We start from the raw sequence: 24,745 nt of genomic DNA, 5'->3' as shown, positions 1-24,745 counted from the left end.
AATACTTTGTTTGTCTATTTCAGGAGTCACCTTTTCTGACTTTGTGAAGAGCTGTTATAGCAGTGACCTGGATGTCTGCATTCTGCCCAATCCTGACAGCACTGGTGTCATGCCCCCAATCATTGCAGAGAAGATGAAATTACTCAAGGTCAAAGATCAGAACAAGTTCTACTTCTCCTTGCCTAGGCTCAGGTACTACTTTCAGCCTGTGCAAATGAAGTGATAAATGCCCAACCACATTTGAGTAGCGCTAGGCACCTCTCCAAATCCCTAAACATAACAAAGGGAATATAATTATTTTAGTAGGTTTTTCTGTTTTAAAAAACTCAATCTTGGGGGCAGCCAGGTGGCTCAGTGAGTAAGAGCACCGGCTCCAGTGTTGGGATGACCTGGGGATCGAATCCAGACTCTGCCACTTAGCACCACACCCAGAAATAACTGGCTGTGTAACCTTGAGCAAGTTACTTAATCCTGATTGTTCAAAAAAAAAATTTAAAAAATACATTTAAAAACTCAATCTTATACTTGTTAGTTCTGACCCCTCAGCACCTCTTTTTGACTGAGAGTGGTTAGGTATTTAGTGTGCAACTGCTTCCACTCCAGTCTTCATTACTAAATTAGCCCTTTATATAGAGAGGTTCCAAAACAGTGTGAAGAAATGTGCTAAGTATCTACTGCTTTACTGATCAACAGAGCTTAGTTCAAGCCAAAAATTTAAATACAGACATCCAACAGACCATCTTTTAAAATTGATTATATGAACTAGATAACTCCTTAGATGTGACCATGTGACCACTTCTTTAAGGTTAGCTATCCTTCTTCCAGATGTTTTCTGAATGGCTGAAAAAAATTGTCACAGAGTTCTACCCCTTAGGGCAAAATAAGCTATTATCAGTCTGAAGGACCATTATTCAGACATGGTCATTAGGTGGATACAAGGCTGCCTACTTATGTCTTTGAAACATTATTCATTTAGTGTGTCATTTGGACAGATGTTAAACACGTCATATTCTACTATTTGGTCAGTCTTTGCCTCCATGAACTAGCTCTGATGACTTCCTACATGACTATGGATGGTGTGAAGGAAAGAGGACTTGCTTTAGATTCAGGAAATCCTAGGCTCATATTCAACTTTTGGCATTAACCAGCTGTGTGATCCTGAGCAAATCACTTAACTTTTCAGTGTCCCAGGGGAATCTCTAAGACTTGAGATTTCAGGGCAGATGCCTGAGATAGATTGGGTAGAAATTTCCCCACTGGTTGTTCTTAACCAGTGAAATCACAAGTTTGTTTCATCACAATGAAACATCAGCTAAAAAAAAGAAAGGAAAGGAAAGAAAAGGAAGGGAGAGAAGAGAAGTGAAGGAAGAGAGGAGAAGAGATGAAAAGCCACATTGATATTTCTGCTTGGTAATGTTAATGTATTAATGTTAATTATGTTAATGTATTTAGCACTGGAGAAATAAATTGCTTTTTTTCATTTCCTCTTTCTTTTTGGAGGGGGCAAGGCAAGGCACTTGGGGTTAAGTGACACAGTTAGTTGTGTCAAATGTCTGAGGCTGGATTTGAACTCAGGTCCTCCTGACTCCAGAGCCAGTGTTCTTCCACTTCACCACCTAGATGCCCCCATTTCCTTTTATTTGGGAGTTGAAAAGGAAGAATTACAAGAAGAATATTCTACTTCTAACTGGAAAGCCAATGTATTCATGGTTGGTGTGAGCCATTTTAAAGTCTTGAAGATGGTTAGAATCAATGAGTGAAAATTGCATATTTATAATATGTATATTATATGTGTAATAGCACTTTTTCAACTTTATCCTTTTTCCTGTGTTTGGCCTAACTACTGTATTTATGTGAAAAGAAACTGGGCATAGTAGCTAGAAGGCTGTCTTCAAAACCAGGAAGACCTGGGTTCGAGTCCTCCTGCCTCTGATACTTCATGGCTGTGTGACCTAAGCAAGACATTTGAGTTCTCAGTGATCTAGTCAATTTGCTAAGACTATAGGTTATAGAGTAGGTACCCTTTTACATTGGCAGATAGAGTTCTCATTTCTGAGAATTTCCTGTATCAATGACAGCACAGGTCTAATTCCTATATCTTATTTCCTATTGAGTTTAGATAGTGATTAATTTTTTAAAACCTGATAATTTATTTGATTTTATATCATATATATGGTTGGAACTCACTATTGAATAATAATAAACACCAAATCAAAATAAATATTGTATATTCTCTATTACCCAATGTTCTATAAAAATGAATAGTCTAGTATGAGTACTTTTTTATGTGCATAGTGTGATAATAATGGGTATTCATTGTTTAACTTGAGGTACTATAAGGGCCAAAAGTACCTTCAGAATCATGAAGAAAAGTTAAATTGTTTTCTAAGAATTTTAGTGCAGGATTCCTTAACCTTTGTTTCAAGGACTCCTTTGACACTATGGCGAAGCAAGTCTGTGTACCTCAGAATCATCTATTTAAGTGCAAATAAAATAAAATACATTACATAAGAAATAAATTATGTTGAAATACTGTTTTGAGTTTTTTTTAATCATCCATAGACCTAATGTGAAGAATCCCTTGCTTTAGTGTTACTTGTATTTTGTCATACCCTAATTCTTAAAATTTGATCTTCCATATAAATATAAGGTAATTCTCAACCAGGGCATATAAAGGAGATGACCTCCTTTCTTGCTTATGACAGAAAACATAAAGTTTAGAATATTTTCTAAAACTAAAGTAACATCTGCTGTAGATATACCAAGCCTGCTATCCTTCTGAATTATTTTTTTTTCCAAAATGACAACACTAATATGAAATTTCCTCTATTCTTTTCATTAAATGACACATTTTCTTCTTATCTACTACCATAGGAAGGAAACAGGGAAAATGGTCTGTCCTGAATTGGACTGTGAAAGTCCAATAAAGTATCTCTTCAAAGACCTAGATGGCAGTGTCCTGGATCTGCCACCACCAATTTCTGTTTTTCCAAAATCCAAGTCAGAATGGGTTGGATCCTGCTTCAACACAGGTCAGTTACATCTTAAGACAAGCCTAGGACATTACTATTGGGGGTGGGCAGAGGTGCGGGAAATGTATGAATATATGAAAAAGAGAAGTCAAATAGTCTGCATGCAAATAAAACAAAATTAAACTAAACTAATAAAAAACTTGAGAAAGGGAATTAGGAGCAGACTTTGCCATTACACTAGCAAGTTACATTGCCTGCTGGACAGATATTCTATGTGCGTAAGAGAATGTACAAAGTAATATAATAGCCACAGAAGGAATTTTTGTTATTGTTTATTATTCTTTATTCTGGGTTTAATAAATATATTCATGAATAATGTTCCATATTTATTTACAAAGAGAGGTGATGTAAATAAACCACATTCCTGCTTCTACTTTGCCACTGATTAAGGGCAAAGTCCCTACCTGCATATTTTACCTCAGGTTGCCTTGAATAATGAAATAAGCCTCTTGTTTGCTTTTCTTGCATCCACTTTTGGATAGCATGCCATTTGTCAAGATATTAAAATCTGTTTTCTAACACATAACAAAAAATAGGAATTTTTGTTCCGAGGGAAAACTTAGATGAGATACAGGGTAGGGAGGGTGTTGGAGGAAAAAGGAACCTTTGGATGATGACACCCAGTCTTTATGTCTGAAATTAAAAAAAGAAAAAGAAAAAAATCTAGTCTAATAATTGCTGATATAAATATGGTAAGGACTAGGCCTGTGATTTAATTGGTATAGGGAAATTCTAGATGAGGATTTTCCTTCTACCAATGCAAATGGGCAATTTATAGTCATCAAAACTTGTCTAGAGCTTAGATGCATAAAGTGAGTTACTCAGGGTCACTCGGTTTATGTCAGAAGTAGGATTTGAAGACAAGTCTTTCTGGTTCTAAGGCCAGCTCTCTATCCATTCTATACCATGTTGGCTCTTAATATTGCATTGATGTTTAACAAAAATGTTTCCTAATACCCTAATTTTCCCTAGTTATCCTAATAATAAATAACCTTAAAACACTACTAAAATCATATAATAACTTAAATGCCTAATAGCCTCAAAGTTTACAAAGTTCCCCACCCTATCCCAATTCTGTCATTTAAGAAGCATAAATGTGATAACAGTATCTCCATTTTGCATGATTGCATTAAGGGGCACAGAGATTATCACTTACTCATGGTCACACACCTGCTCAACTTAGGATCTGGTTCTTGAAAAACTGTCTTTGGGATCCAAACCAAGAATTATTCCAGTTCCTCTATAATGCCTCTCAATGAAAAGGAAAGGTACTCAATTTTGCAAAGATACCATATCTGTTCATTGTAATAAAAGGAAAAAAACAGGTAATCTTTCTCAACTCTGCTAATACTCTTTTGCAGTTAAAACTACCCCAACTGAGCTAGGATTTCTTTCTTGATCCACCTTTATAGCACTCACCAGAAACTCCATTCTCTTTGTGAAATACTTCTTGGATATCTCTTGTGAGAGAAAGATATCATTACCACACTGGAGGTCTTATGAGGGACTGTTGCTTCAAATCAAAAATAAAAGATTGGGTTGACAAAAAAGAAAATAAAGCTGGCATTGACCTGTCAGCCCAGGGAATGATGAAGTGGTTTGTGAGTGAATAATGGTTAAGCCCAAGTATCGTTGGGGGTGGATGCTCTAAATGCTTGGAGTCTGGAGTGGCTAGCATTTTCTGCACTGTTTGCTGTTATACGTGGAAATGTATCTTAAAAAAAAAGAATGTCTAGGCTTCTATTTTCCCCATTTGTCCTGGGAATGACAGTGCGATGGTATTATAAAATGGAAGAGTGGAAAAGGGAGGGGGTAGGGAATGAGAGGGGAAAATGAAGAGAGGAAACGGTTGTTAGAAAATTTGTCTGCCAATATCTGTGTGTGCAGAGGTCTTTTTTTTTCTAGCTAGAGGGGGAAATACCATTCTCTTTTCCCAAGCAATTATAGGCCCCAAAGATTGAAACTTGGTATATAGCTCTTTAATCTCAGCAGATATTTATGGTTAAACATTAGACTTTTAGGATTCCAGATGTCAGGGTATTAAAATATAAAGGCATAGTGGAGGCTCAGAAAATATTAGAATCTTTGGGATATGTGACTGCAAGGGTTTTTATCCCAAGCAGAGACAGATAAAGCTTTCAGTACCACTTTGTAAATTCCAAAGCGAACTTTTTTTCTATACCTTATTTTCTCCCTCCCTCTGACTTGCCTTGACTTCAAATGGAGTGGAAGCATAACAATCTGTGATCACATTCTGAAAGAGTACATACTGTGAGTCAGAAGGATTTCCATGCTTGATTTGTAAAGGAAGATGTGGAAGGACACGTAATCCATGGGAGCAATTTCCATTTCTTTTCTTGTATTCCAGTGGTTAATTTATAAGGTTCCCTCCCTTTAGAAACATGTCCTCTCTCTTTTTTTTTACTTTCTCTTCTTCGTTTGTCCCCTTCTTTCCTCTACCTCTTTCCTTCCTGTCTTCATCATCTCTTCTCTCTCTTTATCACAATAATTTTCTTCTCATCTGCATCCTCCTCATCTGTCATCTTCTTTGCCTTCTTCCTCCTTGTCTTTCTCAGCCTCCTCATTGCTATCTTCCTCCTCCTTCCCCACCTTTGCCCCCCTCCTATAATGTTATATATGTATATATATAGAATGACACACATGTAGATAGGTAGATATTATATGTTATTCATATAGCAGAAAACCATGTGAGGACTTAGGGCAATTAACACATTGCTTTGTTCAGTATAAGCAACCTAACAGGATAATTATGCTTTGATCATATCATTAATTTGATAAATGTACAAAACTAAAATGGATAATTTTTCCCCTTCAAAAATTAAATTATTCATTGGGTATGTATTCACTGATAAAATTAACTAGTTAATAGTACCAGGTCTCTATTTTCACTTTATGACAAAAGAATAACTAGGAACTTTGGAAAATAGAAGAGAAAAAGACATATCTTCCCTGAAAAAAAAATCTACCACATTTGACTATATGAACACAATGAAACCATACCTACATCAATATGTGCATAGTAAATATGCTATGATCTAGTTAATACAATTCTTTAAGATGCTTCAGTGATTGATATAGCCTATGGCATGTCTGATTTTGTCATAATGAAAAATATAAATTGTAAAAATGCTTGATATGATTGAGTTGGTTGTGCTATGATTCTTTTATTTCATGAGAAGCACTGTTGTCTACATGTGTATTTATACATTTTTCATATTTTGAGACCTAATGAGAAAAAATTTCTAGGTAAACTGAAAGCAGCTTGGCAGAAACTAGGTATAGAGCAACATTTCACACTTTCTACCAAGATAAGGTCAAAATGGGTACATTATTCAAATATAAGGAGTGAAATAAGCAAAATAAAGGAACATGTAAATTTCACCTATGGGATCTATGGATAAGGAAGAATTTATCACCAAACAAGACAAAGAAAGGATCACAGGAAGTAAAATGGATAATTTTTATTACATTAAATTTAAAAGTTTTTGTACAAACAAAACCAAAGCATCCAAAATTAGAAGCAAAGCAGGAAACTGGGGAAGAATATAGCAAGTTTCTCTGATAAAGGCCTCATTTCTCAAATATATAGGGAACTGAGTCAAATGAATAAAAATAAAAATCATTCCCCAATTAATAAATGTCAAAGGATATGAGCAAGCAGTTTTCAGAAGAAACCAAAGCTGTCTATAGCCAAAAACCAGGGGAAAATGCACTACATCACTAGGGATTAAAGAAATGCAAATTAAAACAACTCTGAGATACCACTTCACACCTATTAGATTGGACGAATGTGAAAAAATAGGAACAACAATACACTTGAAAATCCTGAAAAGTTACATAACCTCTCAGTGCAATTCTCTAAGATTATTTACAAAGAAAGTTTGATTCTTCATTGGTAGAGGGAGTTTCCTCAACTCAGAATTCCCTCCATCATTGAATTCACAGGTCCAGTCTTTATCTCCTATCTCAGTCCAAATTGAAATCCACTTTGGTTGGATAACTTCACAGTTCCACCAATAATATATCACCATGGCATCTTCCCCATTGCCCCTCTAACACTGTTTGTCCTGATTTTTTTTTTCATCTTTGCCAGTTTGTAATGGTGTGAGGTTAAACCTCAGTGTTGTATTAATTTGCCTATCTCTTACCATTAGTGATTTGGAGCATATCCTTATGTAGTTATTAATAGTTTTGTCATTTTTCTTTAAAAAGTTATTTGTTCTTGTTCTTTGATCATTTACTTATCAGGGAATAGCAATTTGCATCACACAATTATATTCGTTTCTTCTATGTTTTAGAAATCAGACTTTGGCTAGTGACATCTGATGAAAATATCTCTTTCATACTCTACAACATTTATCATTCTTTCTGCACTGACCTTTCTTGTACAAAAGTTCTTTTTTTGGAGTTACAATTGTTTATATTGATCATTTATAATTTCCTCTAACTTTTGCTTAAAAATTATTTTGCTAAAAAAAGTAGCCATGTGACCTTGGGCAAGTCATTGAACCCTAATTTCCCTCCAAAAAGTAAAAAAAAAAAGGAAAATTCATTCCCTAGCCAAAGTTGCAAAAAATATCTGATCTCGTTTTCTTATATATATATATATATATATATATATATAATCAATGCCAGGGTCTTTTGTATTTAGCTAACATAAGAGATTTTGAGTTTTGCTGTAGGATATGGTATGAGATGTTGGCCGAATGTCAGTTCTTTTTGTCAAAATCTGAGTGCTTTCTATAGTAATTTGAATTCCATATTTATCAGACTTTTTCATCACTTCCTTTTTTCTTGCTCATTTAGTCTGTTGTTTTTTTCTCTTTATTTTTTGTGTGCAGCACCAAATAGTTTTGATGATAACTATTTTATATGTTTTTTTAAATTTTTCTTTGAAATTTCAGATACTTTGTTCTTTCAAGTGGAATATGTTATTAATTTCTCTTTCTAAATATTTAGTCTATCACCTCTCTGTCAGTAGGTGGGTAACATTTCTTCATAATTATTACTCTGGAATCATAGTTGATCATGCATTGATTAGAGTTCTTAAGTTTCAACATTGTTCATTTTTTACAATATTTTTGTTTGGGGATATAAGTTGTTCTGGTTCTGCTCATTTTACTCTGCACCAGTTCAACCAAGCATTCCCAAATTTCTCTAAAGTTGATCCTTTAATCATTTCTTATTGGATGATAATATTGATATTCCTCTCCTCTCCTTTTCTTTCCTCTCTTCCCCTTCTCTCCTCTTTTCTCTGTTTCTCTCTCCTTCTCTGTGTCTCTCTCTGTCTCTGTCTGTATGAATGTCTGTCTCTCCCCCCCTCCCCATCCCTCTCTCTGTTTCCTCTTTTGTGCTTCCTCTTTTTAAAACAGTACCAGATCATTTTAATGATTAATGCTTTGTAGAACAATTTGAGATCTGGTAAGGCCACTCCTTCATTCTTTCCAATTCTTTTCATTATTTTTTCTTAGTACTTTTGACTGTTTGCTCCTTTACATGAATTTCATTATTATTTTTCCCCATTTCTCTAAAGTAACTCATTGGTTGTTTGGCTGGTATGACACTGAATAAGTAAATTTATTTAGAAATTATTGCCATTTTTCTTATACTGCCTTGCCCTACCCATGAGTAATTAATATTTCTCTAAAAATGTAGGTTTATCTTTATATGTGTAAAAAGTGCTTTGTAGATTTAATTTATTCATATGATTTCTATCTATATTCTGGTAGGTAGACTCCCAAGTATTTTATACATTCTGTAGTTATTTTAAAATGGAATTTCTTCTTTCTGTATCTTCCTGATTTTTAAAAATAAGACACTAATGCTGATGATTTATATATGTACATTGTTGCTAACTGACTCCTTGAAGTTTTTTCTCCACTTTTCTGTGATAATATATAAAGTGAGACAGTGTAGGGGAGACCTTCGTTTTATTCTAATTTGACCAATAACCTCTACTAACTACTACTATGCTATTAACTGTCTTCCTTAGCTCCTGCTCTTGAAATCACTCTTGGTTTCCTTAAGGACAACTCAAATATTATCTCCATTGAGAAGTGTTCTTTTGTCCTACCTAGTTGCAAGTGTCTTCCCCTTTAAGGTTAGCTTGTATCTAAGCTGTATGCATCTTCTGTTTATCTATTTATTTACATGTTCTTCCTCCCCATTTGAATGTAATCTCTTTGAGAGCAGGACTGCTTTTCTTTTCTTTTTTAAAATGTATTTATTTTTAGTTGTCAGCATTCATTTCCACAAGATTTTGAGTTACAAGTTTTTCTCCCCATCTCTCCCCTACCCCTCACCCCAAAATAGCAAGCTTACTGAATACCCCTTCCCCTAATCTGTTCTCTCTTATATCCTCCCCATCACTCCCCCTAACTTTCTAGTAGGACAAGATGGATTGCTATACCCCAGTGCCTGTATATCTTATTTCCCAGTTGCATGTGACATGCATTAACGTTTTTTGAAACTTTGATTTCCAGAGTCTTTCCCTTCTTGCCTCCTTACCCCCCCCCAGGAAGACAAGCAATTCAACATAGGTTGTACTTGTGTAGTTACACAACACATTTCCATAGTAGTTATATTGTGAAAGACTAACTATATTTCTCTCCATCCTATCCTACCCCCCACTTATCCTACTTTCTACTTTGACCCTGTCCTTTTTCAAAAGTGTTTGCTTCTAACTACCTTCTCCCCCAATATGCCCTCCCTTCTATCATCCCCACTCTTATCCCTCTTTGCCCTATTTTACTGTAGGGTAAGATACCCAATTTAGTGTGTATTTTATTCCCTCCATAAGCCAAATTCAATGAGAGTCAGGTTGACCCATTCCCTTTCACCTTCCTGCTCTTCCCCTCCATTGTAACATTGCTCTCTTGCCTCTATTATATGAGATAATTTACCCTAATCCTTCTCCTAATATATTTCTCTTTCACCTCTTAATTTTATTTTTATGACCTCCAGAATATCATATTCCAAGCCCTTCGATCCCTTAATGTAGAAGCTGCTAAATCTTGTGTTATCCTGATTGTGTTTCCACAATAGTAAAATTATTTCTTCCTGGCTGCTTGCAATATTTCCTCCTTGAACTGGGAATTCTGGAATTTGGCTATGATATTCCTAGGAGTTTTCTTTTGGGGATCCTTTGCAATAGGTGATTGGTGAATTCTTTCAATTGCTATTTTGCCCTCTGGTTCTAGAATATCAGGGTAGTTTTCCTGGAGAATTTCTTGAAGGATAGTTTCTAGGTTCCTTTTTTCATCATGGATTTCAGGCAGTCCAATTATTTTTAAATTATCTCTCCTGGATCTATTTTCCAGGTCAGTAGTTTTTCCAATGAGATATTTCATGTTGCCTTCTATTTTTTTTTTCATTTGTTTGGATCTGTTTTATAGTATCTTGATTTCTCATAAAGTCATTAGCTTCCAATTGCTCCAATCTGATTTTGAAAGAATTATTCTCTAAAGTGAGTTTTTTACATTCCTTTTCCATCTGGCAAATTAGGCTTTTTAAGGCATTCTTCTCCTCATGGGCTTTTTGGGACTCTTTTACCATTTGAGTTAGTCTACATTTTAAGGTATTATTTTCTTCAGAATTTTTTTGGGTCTCCTTTAGCAGGCTGTTGACTCACTTTTAATTATTGCATCATTCTCATTTTTCTTCCCAGTTTTTCCTCCACTTTCCTTACTTGATTTTAAAAATCCTTCTTGAACTCCTCCATGGCCTGTGACCAATTTATATTTTTCTTGGAAGCTTTTGATGCAGGAATTCTGACTTCATTGTCCTCTTCCAATTCCATGCTTCGATCCTTTTCATCCCCAAAAAAGGATTGTATGGTCTGATTACACTTGCTCATCTTGCCAATTACTTGACTTTTGAGCTCTTTGCCACAGTAGAACTCTTTTATTTTCTCTTTGGCATTTATGTGTTGAGAAGTCTGGAAGCCACCACAGCTTCTGGTGATTCACTCTCCTGACGTCTGTTCTTGCTAGTCTGGGCACTGGTCAGGGCCACCATGGGGTTGGAACTGGGGCTCACTGGGGACTGCACTCAGGTCCCATCGTGCTGCAATAAACCTTTCCTGTCGGCCTTCCAGGCTGCCTTCAGCAGGAGATTTGTTTCTCTCTGTCTCTTTGTGGGTTCTGTAGTTTTAAATTTTGTTTAGAGTCATTTTTTACAGGTATTGGAGATGGTTGAAGCCGGAGCCATGCCAAATTTCTGCTTTTACTCTGCCTTCTTGCCTCTGCCTCCTTCCTCCTCTTCCCCCCCCCCCCCAAAGGACTGTTTTTCTTTTTCTTTGTATACTTAATACCTGGCACTTAGTAAATGCTTAATAAATTCTTGTTGATTAATTGATCTCTAAGCCTCAGTTCCTCATAGATAAAATGAGGAGGGTAGAATGATCTCCAAGGTCCTCACAGTTCTAAAACTCTATGTTTCTTTTCATCTATGTCCTCTTCTAGTTCTATCTTCTTCCTTTCATCCCATAACTGCAGTCATCCCCCTAATATTCAATCTGTGTCTCCTGACTCACTTCTCCCCATATTTTCTTTTCCTAAGAGGGCTCATCCATTATTATTTCAGTGCTGATGACAAACAAGTCCATAACAGTAACTTTGCTTTCTCAATTGAACTCTAACTGCCTAGAAGCCATTATCAGTGAGTTCTGCCATTACCTCAGAATAACATGCCTAAATCCAAACTTATTTGCCTTTAATTAAATGCTGGTCTATTTTACTTTTCACCACTCAGTTTTTGTCAATAGAATCACCATTCTATTAGACATCCTGACTAAAAAACTTAATCATCCTTGGTTCTACCCTCTCTTTGCTCTTGTAAATCTATTCAGTCAACAAATAATGCTGATCCAGCCATTGTTGAAACTAATCACTTCAGTGCTGAATTATTTCAATAGCATTGTTGTTCAGTCTCTCTCTGCCTCTCCTTCAGTCTATCTGAATTCTGGCAGCAGACAAATCTTCCAAGATATGCCTCTCTGAAAATTCCAGCTTCCTCCACAAGAACGTATGAGGGTTACCAGTTGTCAGTTGTGTCAAATGTAAACATATTATTCTAAGATTGCACAATCTGACTGCACCTTGCTTAGGTGGCTCTCACCAATGCAAATCCTCTGTTGTTGTAAAACTCAGTCCTTTATATTTCCCACATGCTCCAACTTCATTCTTGGCACTTTGTTTTCCTCTTTATGTCTCTCTTTGCTTTTCCCTCTTTTTCCCCCTTCATCCTCTCTCTATTTACGAGTGCTAATCTGAAAATTTTGTTCCAAAAAGAAGGGCTCTTGACGTGGCTAGGTGGTGTAGTGAATAGAGCACCCTTCCTGGAGTCAGGAGGACCTGAGTTCACATCTGGCCTCAGACACTTGACATACTAGCCATGTGACCTTGGGCAAGTCACTTAACCCCAATTGCCTTGCCTTACCCCTCCAAAAGGCAAAAACCAACCAAACAAACAAACAAAAAAACAAAAACAAAAAGGAGGGGCTATTTTATGCCTTAAAACTTTATTATATGCATGTCTGTTTTGTTTTGTTTTTTTTCATCAGCACCTATGGGATATCATTCAAGGCAATGTTCTAATCTAATGAATCTTCAAAGTCTATCTTCTGCCCTCTTTGATTTTATTACTTCATTTAAATTCAATTCAATTATACAAATCTTGGTTAATCATTTAGTATGTGCAAAGTTACTTTGATACTTTAATGACTATGTGATCTCATCAATAAGAGTAATTTCTCTAATCATTCATATCATGTGCCTGCTCATTTTATGCTACGTTTGTCCATGTTCTTCAGTAAAACTACCCTATGTGCTTGGGGGCTTCCTTTAGATCAAGATGTCTTAACATTGTATAGATGCCATTAAAACCTATAGATTGTCTATTGATTGTCTCACATTCTTGCTGGGAATCATTTATCTCCTTTTCCAGTCATATGTTTTTTGAGAATATCCTCTATAGCACTTCCCTAGTGAAATTATTCTTTGGCAATATTCTGCATGTTTGCTGTACATCATTCCATTGCCTTTTGGGTGTTCTGAAAATTTAATTTTTGAAATGGCATTCCATGATTTGGAGCCAAAGAGTAGCCCTGGAAGATAATGGATATAGGAAAGATGGTCATTTTTTTTTCCATTAGAGAGAGGGTGACTCCTGGGAAATTCGTTGTTGTTGATCATATTCTAAAGTTTAATGTTCATTTGAGTCAGAAAGTACTGTTGGAAGGTATTATGAAAGTAGAAATGAAATATATATATAATATATAAGTTTTTGTCCTATATTAGACAGAGTGGCTTCTTAATAGACTGTTTGGTCTGGAGCATGAGAGTTCACTTACCTTCTGATCCAGCTTCCCAAAGAATATGCTGCCCTTGTAGATTGGGTTCTCTAGGTAATTCATGGACAATCAGCACATCCCCAGATGATATGCTTCTGCAGCAGCTGGATCTCAATAATAGCTCTTATTGTGCAATAACCTTCTGATTCTTTAGCCCCCAAATTACCAATAGATGTCACCCTGAAACTTTGTTGTTAACCCAGCACCTGCTGCTCACTACCCCATGGGGCCATTTCAAGGTTGAAGTGATGATGTTCAAATAGCTAGACTGAGTTATGGCATGCCATGAATGCACCATGTGGGATGTGTTTTTGCTACAGATTCCCATGATTGAAGGCAGATGTTATGTCCCCTGAAGTTCACCTTCACTGACTCTTTGTAGTACAAGATGTCCTATGATATGATACAGAGCTAGTCAGAAATTATTTTCAGGATTCTAATATCCTTTATCCATGGGACCTGATCAGACTAACAGAATCATAATAAGATCATGATGGATTGTATTCTGATATATAATATTTCTAGAGTGATACATATTGTGACCTTTCCATACCATTTTCATGTGTTACACTGAAAAGATTGAATAACAACATGGCTTCACTCCATTAATTGTAGAAGATATCAGAGTCCTATTCATTCAGATGATACAAACAACCCGTATCATGGAATAAGAAACCTTAAGTTATTAAAGGACTTCTGGAAGCAGACACACTTGCTGAATAGCCACCAGAACTGGGCTCTGTTAGTGATATCAGTGAATAGAGTATAAAAATAGAAATCCTGCCCTCCTCTTTCTTTGATCTGATATATAGCAAAGGTGAGATCTGCTATATTGTTCTGCTATTTAAAGCCTCATTTTGCTTTTAAGAGTACATGATTGATTATACTAGTCTCTAGCATATACAGAACCTTAAGAAATTGGAAATGGAAAGCAGAGAAGTGTTGGGGGTAGTCAGTTTCGTTCCAGTTCAAGTCAATAAATAGTAAGTGCCCACCATATACCATGTATGATCTAGATGCTAGGGATACAGAGATGAAAAACTACACAATCTTTTTCTTCAGGTAACTTATAATAAGAGATATCTTCATTCTGTTTTAGCCAGACCTTTGATTTTATTGGCACAGGGAACTCCCAGTGAGGAAACTCCCTCTACCAATTCAGATCAAGAATTGTTGGTAAATTTATACCAAAGGAAAGAAGACACAAAAATAAACTGGTCCTGTCCTAGGAACAGGCTTACCTAGGAGGCAAGATTACAGCTAGGGACAGGTGGGGAAGATAAACATCTCCAACCAGATTCTCCAATACTTCAGAGGGTCATCCATGGGCTTTGAAGTCAGCAACAAGAGGGAATCTGAGGAGCAGGGATCGCTATTTTAATAAACGCATAGAGTTCTAACTCAGCAGACAATTAAAATAATTCATCACTGCACAGTATTCTGAGTCATCATGCCCTACAGCAAACATTTAGAGGATATCTGAACATTTTCTGAAGAGGAGTGGAGGGTTACTCTATCACACATGCCTAGAAGCAGGACCATCCCAAGCTTTCATGCACTTCATTAGAAGGTTAATTGAACATGCTTCAAGGGGTACATACATATTTTTGAGATATGTATAGGATTGTTGGGGTCTGTAGTGGTAATCTTAATAAATTTCAGTGTCTTTGGCCATGGCATCCCACCTTTATGTTTCAATCCAATCTTCTAGTCCAATAAATGTCCCTCTTGTCATGAGGAGTAGAAAGACATTTTCACTGCTTGATTTCCTGTGCTTGATTATCCTGTGGATATTAATTTGACCAAGTGTCAAAAAAAGATATTAATGAATACATACATGACTGGAAACAGAGGAGAGCTGATCATGTGAGAATAAGAGAGAACAAATGAACAGCCCAAGCAATAGCTACATGAAGATCCTGAACATTCAAAGAACCAGGAGAATGGGGTGAATCCTCAATGGAGAAATTTTGGAAAACAAGTATTATACTGAATGCGAAGTCACTGAATGTCAGTCTGAATGGTAAAAGGAGTATCATCACTGATGAGATCATGGATTTATCAAATGTCAAAGCTGCAATTTGTCTAAGCCTAAACTTTAAACACAACCTGATCTGAGGACTCACCCTTAATTTCCAAAGAGTTAATGAGACAAACATTAAGGCATCTCAGGCAGTATATGCTCCTGGGGCTCTGGTGCCTACTAACAATGCTTGGTAATACCAAGGTGAACTTTATTATAAAGCATAATGGAGCTCATTTCCCTTGGTTCTATCAGGCATATCTGTGGCCCACCCAAATTGCTGAGTGTTAGCTTGCAAAAAGCTTCAAGGGGGGAACACTGTGCTTTGCAACAATTAATTTTGCAGAGGAAGCAGTCTGCTTAAAGACGCCTGCAGCACTCACTAAAATGGGGGTTGTTTTTCAAGGCCACCAGAGCCGCAGTTGGCTAAGGCTGGCTCATCAACGAAACAACAATGTTAAAATATGGCCTTGTGGATTTTGCAAAAGGAGGGACAATGGGGCAATGAATTGCTCTCACCTGCTAAGACTGGGTGAAGACTATAATTGTTTAGCCCCCCAGCACAACCCTGCAAGGGTTAAAATGACAGAGATATTAGTTGGTGATGGGTAAGATTGTTGGTTTGAAGCTCTCGGCAATACACAGACTGTTATTTACCGGACTTGGTCGATTTACTTCTTAATGCAATAATGACCTGTGAAATGAAACGTGAGCTAGACAATTGTTCCTCATTGTTTCCAGTAAAACATCCTTTCATACCCCATTAAACCACCATTAATTCCATATGAAAGAGAGTCACGCACAAGCACCCGATGGTCTCTTTCTTTCTGTCTCCAAGTTCTTTGCTCCCTCACATGGTGTGTCTCTCCCTCTTTCCCTTCCCTTCCTCCTCCCCTACCTTTATTTCTCCTCCTCTTACCTCTCCCTCTTCCTGTCTGCCCCTCTTAACATAACTGCTAATGACTGACATGGAATATGGACACAGGGGGTGCATGTTGAGAAATGCCTTTGCAGTGTATGCTGAGTGACAGTCACCATTTCCTCCAAAACTGGGGTACAGTTTTGATTGCTGAGCATTAGATTGGTTTTCAGTTTGCTTTAGAGATGAAAATAGACATAGAACCAAAAAAAAAAAACCCCAAAAAGAAAGAAGAATGTTTGCTTATGTATGAAAGGGTCAGGGTAAATAGTTATAGATAAATAAAAAGTCCCAAATGCTTGTGGTAACTATATAGATTTAGTTTTCTTACACTATAGAATGATGCTATGTTGCTGCATCTGCTACTGTTACTGCTGTTGTTGATGCCTTGAAGTCCAAAGACTCCAAATACTCCTGCTATTTATATAAGAGCTTGTTTGTCAAAATTGTTCTTTTCCTTCTCAAATTTTCCTAATAGCCCTTGGGATCTCTCTTCTGCCCCTTCACTTCCTACCTTTTATCATACTTAACTGTGCCATAAATACTTACATACATACATGCAAACACACATGCCATCCTTATTAGGCTAAAAGTTCCTTGAGGCATTGGACAATGTTCTCTTGGTTCTGCTCATTTCACTTTGCATGAATTTGTATGAGACTTCCCAAGTTTTTCTGAAAGCATCCTGCTCACCATTTCTTATAGCATAATAGTATTCCATGACAATCATAGACCATAACTTGTTCAGGAATTCCCCAATTGATGGTCATTCCCCCAATTTCTAATTCTTTGTCACCACAAAAAAACTGCTAGAAATATTTTGTTATTGATATAATCTATTATGTTAATAGTTTTCATTATGTTCCCATCTCTGCATTCTTGCTATAAATTTCACTTGGTCAGAAGTATAATCTTTGTAATATATTGTTGTAGTCTCCTACCTACTATTTTATTTAAGATTTTCGCATCCCCATTCATTAAAGAAATTAGTCTATAATTTTCTTTGTCTATTTTGCTCTTCCTGGTTTAGGTATCAGTACCATGTTTGCTTCATAAAAGGAGTTTGATAGGATTCATTCTTTGCCTATTATTCCAAATTTTTTAATATTGGAATTAGTTGATCTTTAAATGTTTGATAGAATTCACTTGTAAATCCATATGGTTCCAAGGCTTTTTTTTTTCCCTGAGGAAGCTAATTTATGACCTATTCTATTTCTTTTTCTAAATTAGGCTTATTTAGACAGTCTATTTCTTCTTTTGATCTTTAAATTTATATTTTGTAAATATTTTTTCCATTTCATTTAAATTGCTAAATATATTGGCTTATGAGCAAAATTACCCCATGTAATTGCTTTGATTTAATCTTAATTAGTGGTATATTCACCTTTTTCATTTTTAATAATAGTGATTTGGTTTGCTTTTCTCTCTTTTAAAAATATATATTCATCGATGATTTATCAATTTTATTATTTTTCCCATAAAACCAATTCCTAAACTTATTTATTAATTCAATGGTTTTCTTATGTTTAATTTTATTAATCTGACCTTTAATTTGTAGAATTTCCATGTTAGTATTTAACTGGGGATTTTTTTTTCTTTTTGGAGGGCAGTTGGGGTTAAGTGACTTGCCCAAGATCACATGGCTAGTTTTTGTGTTAAGTGTCTGAAGCCAAATTTGAACTCAGGTCCTCCTGACTCCAGGGCTGGTGCTCTATTCACTGCACCACCTAGCTACCCAAATTGGGGATTTTTAATTATTTTTTTTTGCATTCCCAATTCATTGGTCTGTTTTCTCTCTCTCTCTCTCTCTCTCTCTCTCTCTCTCTCTCTCTCTCTCTTTCATTGATATAAGCAATTAGAGATAAAAAATTTCCTCTATTACTGTTTTTGCTGTATCCCATAGATCTTGAGATGTTTTCTCTTTACTGCCATTGTCTTTAATGAAATTATTGTTTCTATGATTTGTTCTTTAACCTGCTCATTCTTTAAGATTAGCTTGTTTAGTCTCCAATTAATTTTTAATCTGTGTTTTGGTGGTCCCTTACTGAATCTAATTTTTATTGCATTGTGATCTTAAAAGGATGCATTTAATATTTCTGTTTTCCAAATTTAACTATAAAGTTTTATGCCCTAATGTGGTCAGTTTTTGTAAAGGTACTATGTACTACTGAGGAAAGGCGTATTCCTTTCTATTCCCATTCAGTTCTTTCCAGATCTAGATTATTTAAAATTCTATTCACCTTCTTGATTTCTTTCTTATTTAATTTTTGGTTAGATTTATCTAGTTCTGAGAGGGGAAGGTTGAAATCCCCCATTACTATAGTTTTACTATTTCCACTTGTAAGTCATTTAATTTTTCCTTTAAAAATTTAGATGGTAAAGCATTTAATGCATATAGGTTTAGTATTTATATTGCTTCATTGTTTATGGTACCTTTTATCATATTGTAGTTTCCCTGTTTATCTGTTTTTACTAAATCTATTTTAGCTTTAATTTTTTCTGAGATCATAAGTGCCATTTCTGCTTTTTTTTAACCTCAACTGAAGCCTAATCAATTCTACTTCAGCCCTTTATTTTAACTCTGTGTGCATCTCCTCATGTTTAAATGTTTCATGTAAACAACATATTGTTAGATTCTGATTTTCAATCCATTCCACTATTCATTTCTGCTTTAAGTGTGAGTTCATCCCATTGACCCCCAAAGTTATAATTATGAGTTGTGTATTTTCTTCCAGTCTATTGTTCCTCCCTATTTGTATTTTTCACCCTCTGTTTTTACTCTATCCCTTCTTACAAGTCTAATTTACCTCTAAACACTACCTCCCTAATTCTCAGCCTTTTAAAAAATCCCTCTCTTATCCTCACCCATTGCCCTCCTATTCCTTAATCTACCCACCCCTCTATATGTTCCTCCCTTATCATATCCTCCCACTCTCCTGCTTCTTGATTTATATACCCTACTAAAAGTCCCTCCCTTATCCTAACCCCCTACTCTCTTATTTCTTTATAAATTTAGAAGACTTTTATACCCTTTTAGATGTATATGTTATTCCTTCTTTTACTGTTATGATATGAGTAAGATTCCAACACTACCAGCCCTCCACCCCCACTTGCTTCCATTGTAACAGTTCTTCCTTCATGTCTCATTTGTGTAACTACTCCATTTAACCTTTACCTACCCAATTTTATTTTTTAGAATCATTCCATCATACTCAACTCAACCCCAAGCCTTTTTAGCAATGTATTATCTTTCAAACTATCCAAGTAAAGATAACAATCTTATAAGTACAGTACATTTTCCCACAGAAGAAGTAAACAGTTTGACTCAAGTTCCTTACAACCAGTCTTTAATATTATGCTTCTCCTTGATCTTATATGTCAAATTTTCCATTAAGTTTTGGTCTTTTTGTCATGAATATCTGAAAGTCTTTCAATGCATTAAATATCCATTTTTTTCTATTCAGGATTATACTCAGTTTAACTGGGTAAGTTATTCTTGGTTGCAAGCTCAGTTTCTTTGCTCTACAAAATGTAATGCTTCAAGTTCTTTAAAATTTTAATGTAGAAGCTCCTAGATCTTGTGTTATCCTGACTGTAGCTCTACAACATTTATTTTTTTCCCTGTTGCTTGTAATATTTTCTCCTTAACCTGGGAACTTTGAAAATTGGCTATAAGATTCCTATAAGTTTTCATCTTGGGATCTCTTTCAGGTGGTGATTGATGGATTTTTTTTTCTATTTCAACTTTAACCTTTCATTCTACTACTTCAGGGCAATTTTCCTTAATAATTTCTTGTAATATCATATCTAGATGCTTTTTAAAAATCATAACTTTCAGGTAGCCCAGTGATTCTTACATTGTCTCTCCTCAATCTATTCTCCAGATCAGTTGTTTTTCTGAGGAGATGTTTCATTCATTTTTATTTTTTCGTTTTTTAAAAATTTTCTTTTATTATCATTGGCTTCTGCTTTGCTAATTATATTTTTAAGGATTTTTTTTCTCCTTGAGATTTTGGATCTCTTTTTCTAATGGGTTGACTTTTTTTTCACAATTTTCTTGATTTTCTTGGATTGCTCTTATTTGCCCCCTAATTTTTCCTCAATCTCTCTCATTTGATTTAAAAAATTTTTAAAAGCTCTATCAAGAACTCTTTTGGAGTTTGTGATCATTTGACATTTTTCTTTGAAGTAGGAGGGGTTTTTTTTCTGCTTGTTTTAGTTTCACTATCTTCTTCTGAATATGAACCCAGATCTTCTCTGTCCCCAGAGTAGCAATCTATGGTCAGTTTATTTTATTATTGTTTCTCTTAGTAGCTTATTATTATAGTAAGGTTCTAGTCCCTAGACATGGAGGATGATGCCTCAGGCTTCAGGTTTCATGTACCATTGTTTGCTAACCTCTGTCTGGGAGCCCAACTTCAGGTACTCTTCTCCACCCCTGAACCATAGGTAGGACCCACAGTCAGAAAGTCACTGCAAGTATTCTTGCTCCTTTCAGTCCCTCTCCCTAGCTGCAAACAACAACTTACTCCTCTTCCCTGAAACCAAACCAAAATGTGGGATTTGGCTCTCCTTCAAGTGCCCACAGCCAGTAGAGTCCCTGGGGCTGTGTCTGGTCAACACACCTGTGCTGGACCCTCCAGTCTTCCCCCGATCAGTTGTCTGACCCCCACTCTGTTCAGGAGAGGAAAGTTTCTGCAATGGAGGCTGCCTCTTGCCCCCAGGACTTATTGTTAGTTGATTCCACAGAGTCTGGCTAGAGGTGTTTGCACTGCAGTTGAGCCAGACCCCCACCCTTAGAGTTGGGTTTTCCTAAGGTCCTCCCAAGTTGAACTTGGGAGGACAACAGCTTTACCCCAACTTTTAATTATTTCTGCTGCTCAAAATTCCCTTTCAGGGGTGGCCAGGTGGCTCAGCGAGTAAAATCACCGGCTCCAGTGTCGGGATGACCTGGGGATCTGTAGCAGCAAGCACCCCAAGCATCCTCAGGGTTTGCTGCCACCACAGGTTCTTGGATCTGCTTTGATAAAGGAAAGCAACTCAAAATGGGTTAACAAGCTTACTTTAATCAGTCAAACATATATCGTTTACCTTGTTCAGGGGAAAAAAGGTCAGCACCCCGAACTTCAAAGTATACAGGCAGAATTATCAAGAAGAAACGGATCAAGTAGACAGCTTTCCAAACTGTCCAGCCATTACATCCATACCAAATCAATATCTGGGTTTCAACATCTGGGTTTTTCGAAGCCGGGGAGCTCTGGACAACGGCTTCCCAGAATCCAGATCAAATCACAGAACACTTCTCAAAGTGAGCCCCAAAACAAAGCTACACATCAGGGCTTATATAGCCTTCTCCTAGCTCAGAGAATGTAACAACCTTTTGGACCCACTGGCCAATCAAAAAGTGTCTACTGAAAAACAAGCCTCCTACCCCAGGCTCCAGGTGCACTTTAACCTAGGGGCAGGGAAGATCTTTAAATTTACATTCCCATTACAGGATCAAATCTGGGCCCAGATACTTAGCACCACACCCAGAAATAACTGGCCATGTTACATTGAGCAAGTTACTTAACCCTGATTGCTTTTAAAAAAAAAAGAAAAGAAAAGAAAAGAAAACTCCTTTTCAGGCAATATTTTTATCATGTTTGCAGGAGAATTTTGGAAAGCTCAGTGTTTCCTGTCTTAGTCTGCCATCTCCCTAGCATCCTCTCCACTGTCATAAGAACCAGATATTTGAAATTCATTTCTTCATCTAAAAACTGGGACAACTGAGAACCTTGGAGTTGCAATGATTCACCCAAAGTTTCAGAAGTTATCAGTAATGAAGATAAGACAAGACTATAATTCTCTTCATTTTCAGGCTGATATTCTATCCTTTAAATCAAGCTGCCTTTTTAATAAAAAAAAAAGTTATTAAAAAAGAAATCAGTGAAGTAATTAGTGAATTAAATAAATGATTAATGATGCATTTCAAATAAAATTTCTTTTTAAAATTGTGAAAGTAAATGAAAGCATCATTTTTGTCATTCAAGATAAAGCAATACATTCTATAAAATGTTGTGGTTAAGTATTGGGAAGAAAAGTTTGTCCTTCTCTGTGAAGACTATTCCTAACCATACCAGCTAGAAGTACTATCTTATTCTTCTGAATTCATATAAGTTTTTGTCTATGTCACTCACTTAGCCCTTAGCCTATTGCTTTACATTATTCTTTTTCATGTGTATGTCTTAATTATAATCTTCCAGAGGGCAAGGGTCATATCTTTTACTTTACTTTGAATCCTCCATAAAATCTTCAATTAAACAAATATTTATTAAGTTTCTACTGTATGTAAAGCCCTGTGCAATGCACTCGTGTATAGAAGCTGGATAAATCTGGAGTTCTCTGTTTCATTCAAGGAAGAACTTTAATAAATGAAGTTATGTCCAGAAGAGGGAAATTTGAAATTTTCTTAAATTCACATCAAATGGGGGTTTGATGAAGAAACTCAGGAATGTCTAGCTTAGATAATGGAAGTCTTAGAGGAGAAAAGATATCTCTAAATATTTGCAGAGTTACCATGTGGAAGGAAAATTGGAATAATTCTGTATCTCATTCACTAGTGGTAATTCTATAATCAATGAATAGAAGTTATGAGGAGGAAAATTCCAGAGCATTATACAGAAAAAAATAGTTTTTATTATTAAAGCAAGCCAAAGATAGAAGGAGCTGCTGTGTGCAAAAATATTAATTAATTAAACAGAGGCTTATTAATCTCTTATAATACAGACAGAATTTATCCATTAGGTAGGGAATTCAACCAGCTGACCTCTAAAATCTATTCTGACTTTCATGATCCTATGTAATGTTTAACTATGTAACATTAAACTTGCATTTAACACAAGGGGGAAACTGTTTCATGATTATGTGTGGGTTTATGGGAGGAATGGAGTATGAAAGAAAAACTAAATACTTCACATGGGAGCACTGAAACACATTTTTCTTTTAACACTTCCGTTGAGATCCTAGGTCTTGAGGTTCAACATAAAGTGTTTATGCCATTAGTAAAATTAGCTGAGTGATTGATTTCTATGCCTATTTAATCTTTTAAATACAGCATAGCTAGATGAACATAAATGCATACTTTTAAGATGACTCAAAGTTTAGGAGTATTTATTTGTCTTTACTAGCCCTGGAGTAAATACAAAATGCTGATGAAGGATGTGTGTATAAATATATATATATATATATATATATATATATATACACACACACACACGTGTATATGTATGTGTGTATATAGACATATATACCCGTGTATATATATATGTGTGTGTGTGTGTGTGTGTATATGTAGTATGCATATTTGTGCGTATATATAAATACATATATACATGTGCATGTGTGTATATGTATTTCTTAGATGGCTTTAAATTTTATTCCCTACCCCCATCAGTTTGTCAACTGAGACTTAGTCAAAGAAAAATATCCATTAAAATTCACTAAAGTTTTCCTACATCTGGGTAGGAGCCTTTGGGAATCTTTGTTCCCCAAAAGCAATATACTAAAGATTTCTTAGTATGAAAAATATGATGAGCTCATGGAAACTAGGAATGGTATGATTCATCATCATCTTCAATAATAATAAATAAATAATAATAATATTTGTATCCTCAGTACCTAGCACAGTGCCTGGAACATAGTCAATGCTTAATAAATATTTGATTAATACATGCTATAAATATCCTCAGTGAAGTATGATCCCTGACAATGGGGACTAGACTAAATTAAGATCTTAGCTTTCAGATCAGTCTGTACCCAGTTTTTTAAAAGTTTGAAGTGAGCTTCATTGGAGCTTGGTAAAACATCACCTGAAATGATGGAAATGTAGTGATGTATATGAGTAGAGAGAAGGCCAGTCTGGCTTTACTAGAGAGAGCACAAAAGGGAATAATAAATAAGAAAGCTAGAAAGACAGGTTGTGGTTAGTTAATGAAAGGTTTTTAAATTCCAAACAGAGGGGTTTATATTGGATTCTAAAATCAAGAGGTATCCATTCACTGAAGTTTATTAGGTGAGGGAGAGACATAATCAGACCCACAGTTCAGGAAAATTAACTATTTGGAAGATATATTGGAGTGATGAGATACTTGAGGCAGGTAGACAAATTAGGAAATTATTGTAGTAGTGTAGGTGAGAGAATGGTGACTAAGGGTATGAACTATAATGATAGCTATGTGACTGGAGAGGAGGAGTTGTATTTGAGAAATGTAGATGTATAAAAGACAAGATTTAGCAACTGGAATGAACATGAAGAGTAAAAGAGAATGAGATATTGAGAATAACTACCTCATCCTAATTTCTGCATGTAGAAAAACAACAGTTCAGCTCTTTAGGATATAAAGAATCTAAAGTATTCT

At 35.7% G+C, this 24,745-nt stretch overlaps 1 protein-coding gene across 1 annotated transcript in view; it reads left to right on the top strand.

Annotated features, from left to right (window-relative positions):
* The window catches only part of PKHD1 (PKHD1 ciliary IPT domain containing fibrocystin/polyductin), a 669,991-nt gene that overhangs the window by 503,498 nt on the left and 141,748 nt on the right, over positions 1-24,745 (top strand). The window contains exons 59-60 of the mRNA XM_069070581.1: positions 24-192; positions 2,875-3,032. Of these exons, the coding sequence (XP_068926682.1) occupies positions 24-192; positions 2,875-3,032 (327 nt within the window). The remainder of the gene's footprint in view (positions 1-23; positions 193-2,874; positions 3,033-24,745) is intronic.

Source organism: Petaurus breviceps, unplaced genomic scaffold (assembly GCF_028583685.1).
Source record: "Petaurus breviceps papuanus isolate PSGF00001 unplaced genomic scaffold, PetGlider_PUasm1.0 90822, whole genome shotgun sequence".
Taxonomy (NCBI): Eukaryota; Metazoa; Chordata; class Mammalia; order Diprotodontia; family Petauridae; genus Petaurus; species Petaurus breviceps.
The sequence above is the reverse complement of the archived record's forward strand: the minus strand, read 5'-3'. Positions and strand labels throughout refer to the sequence as shown.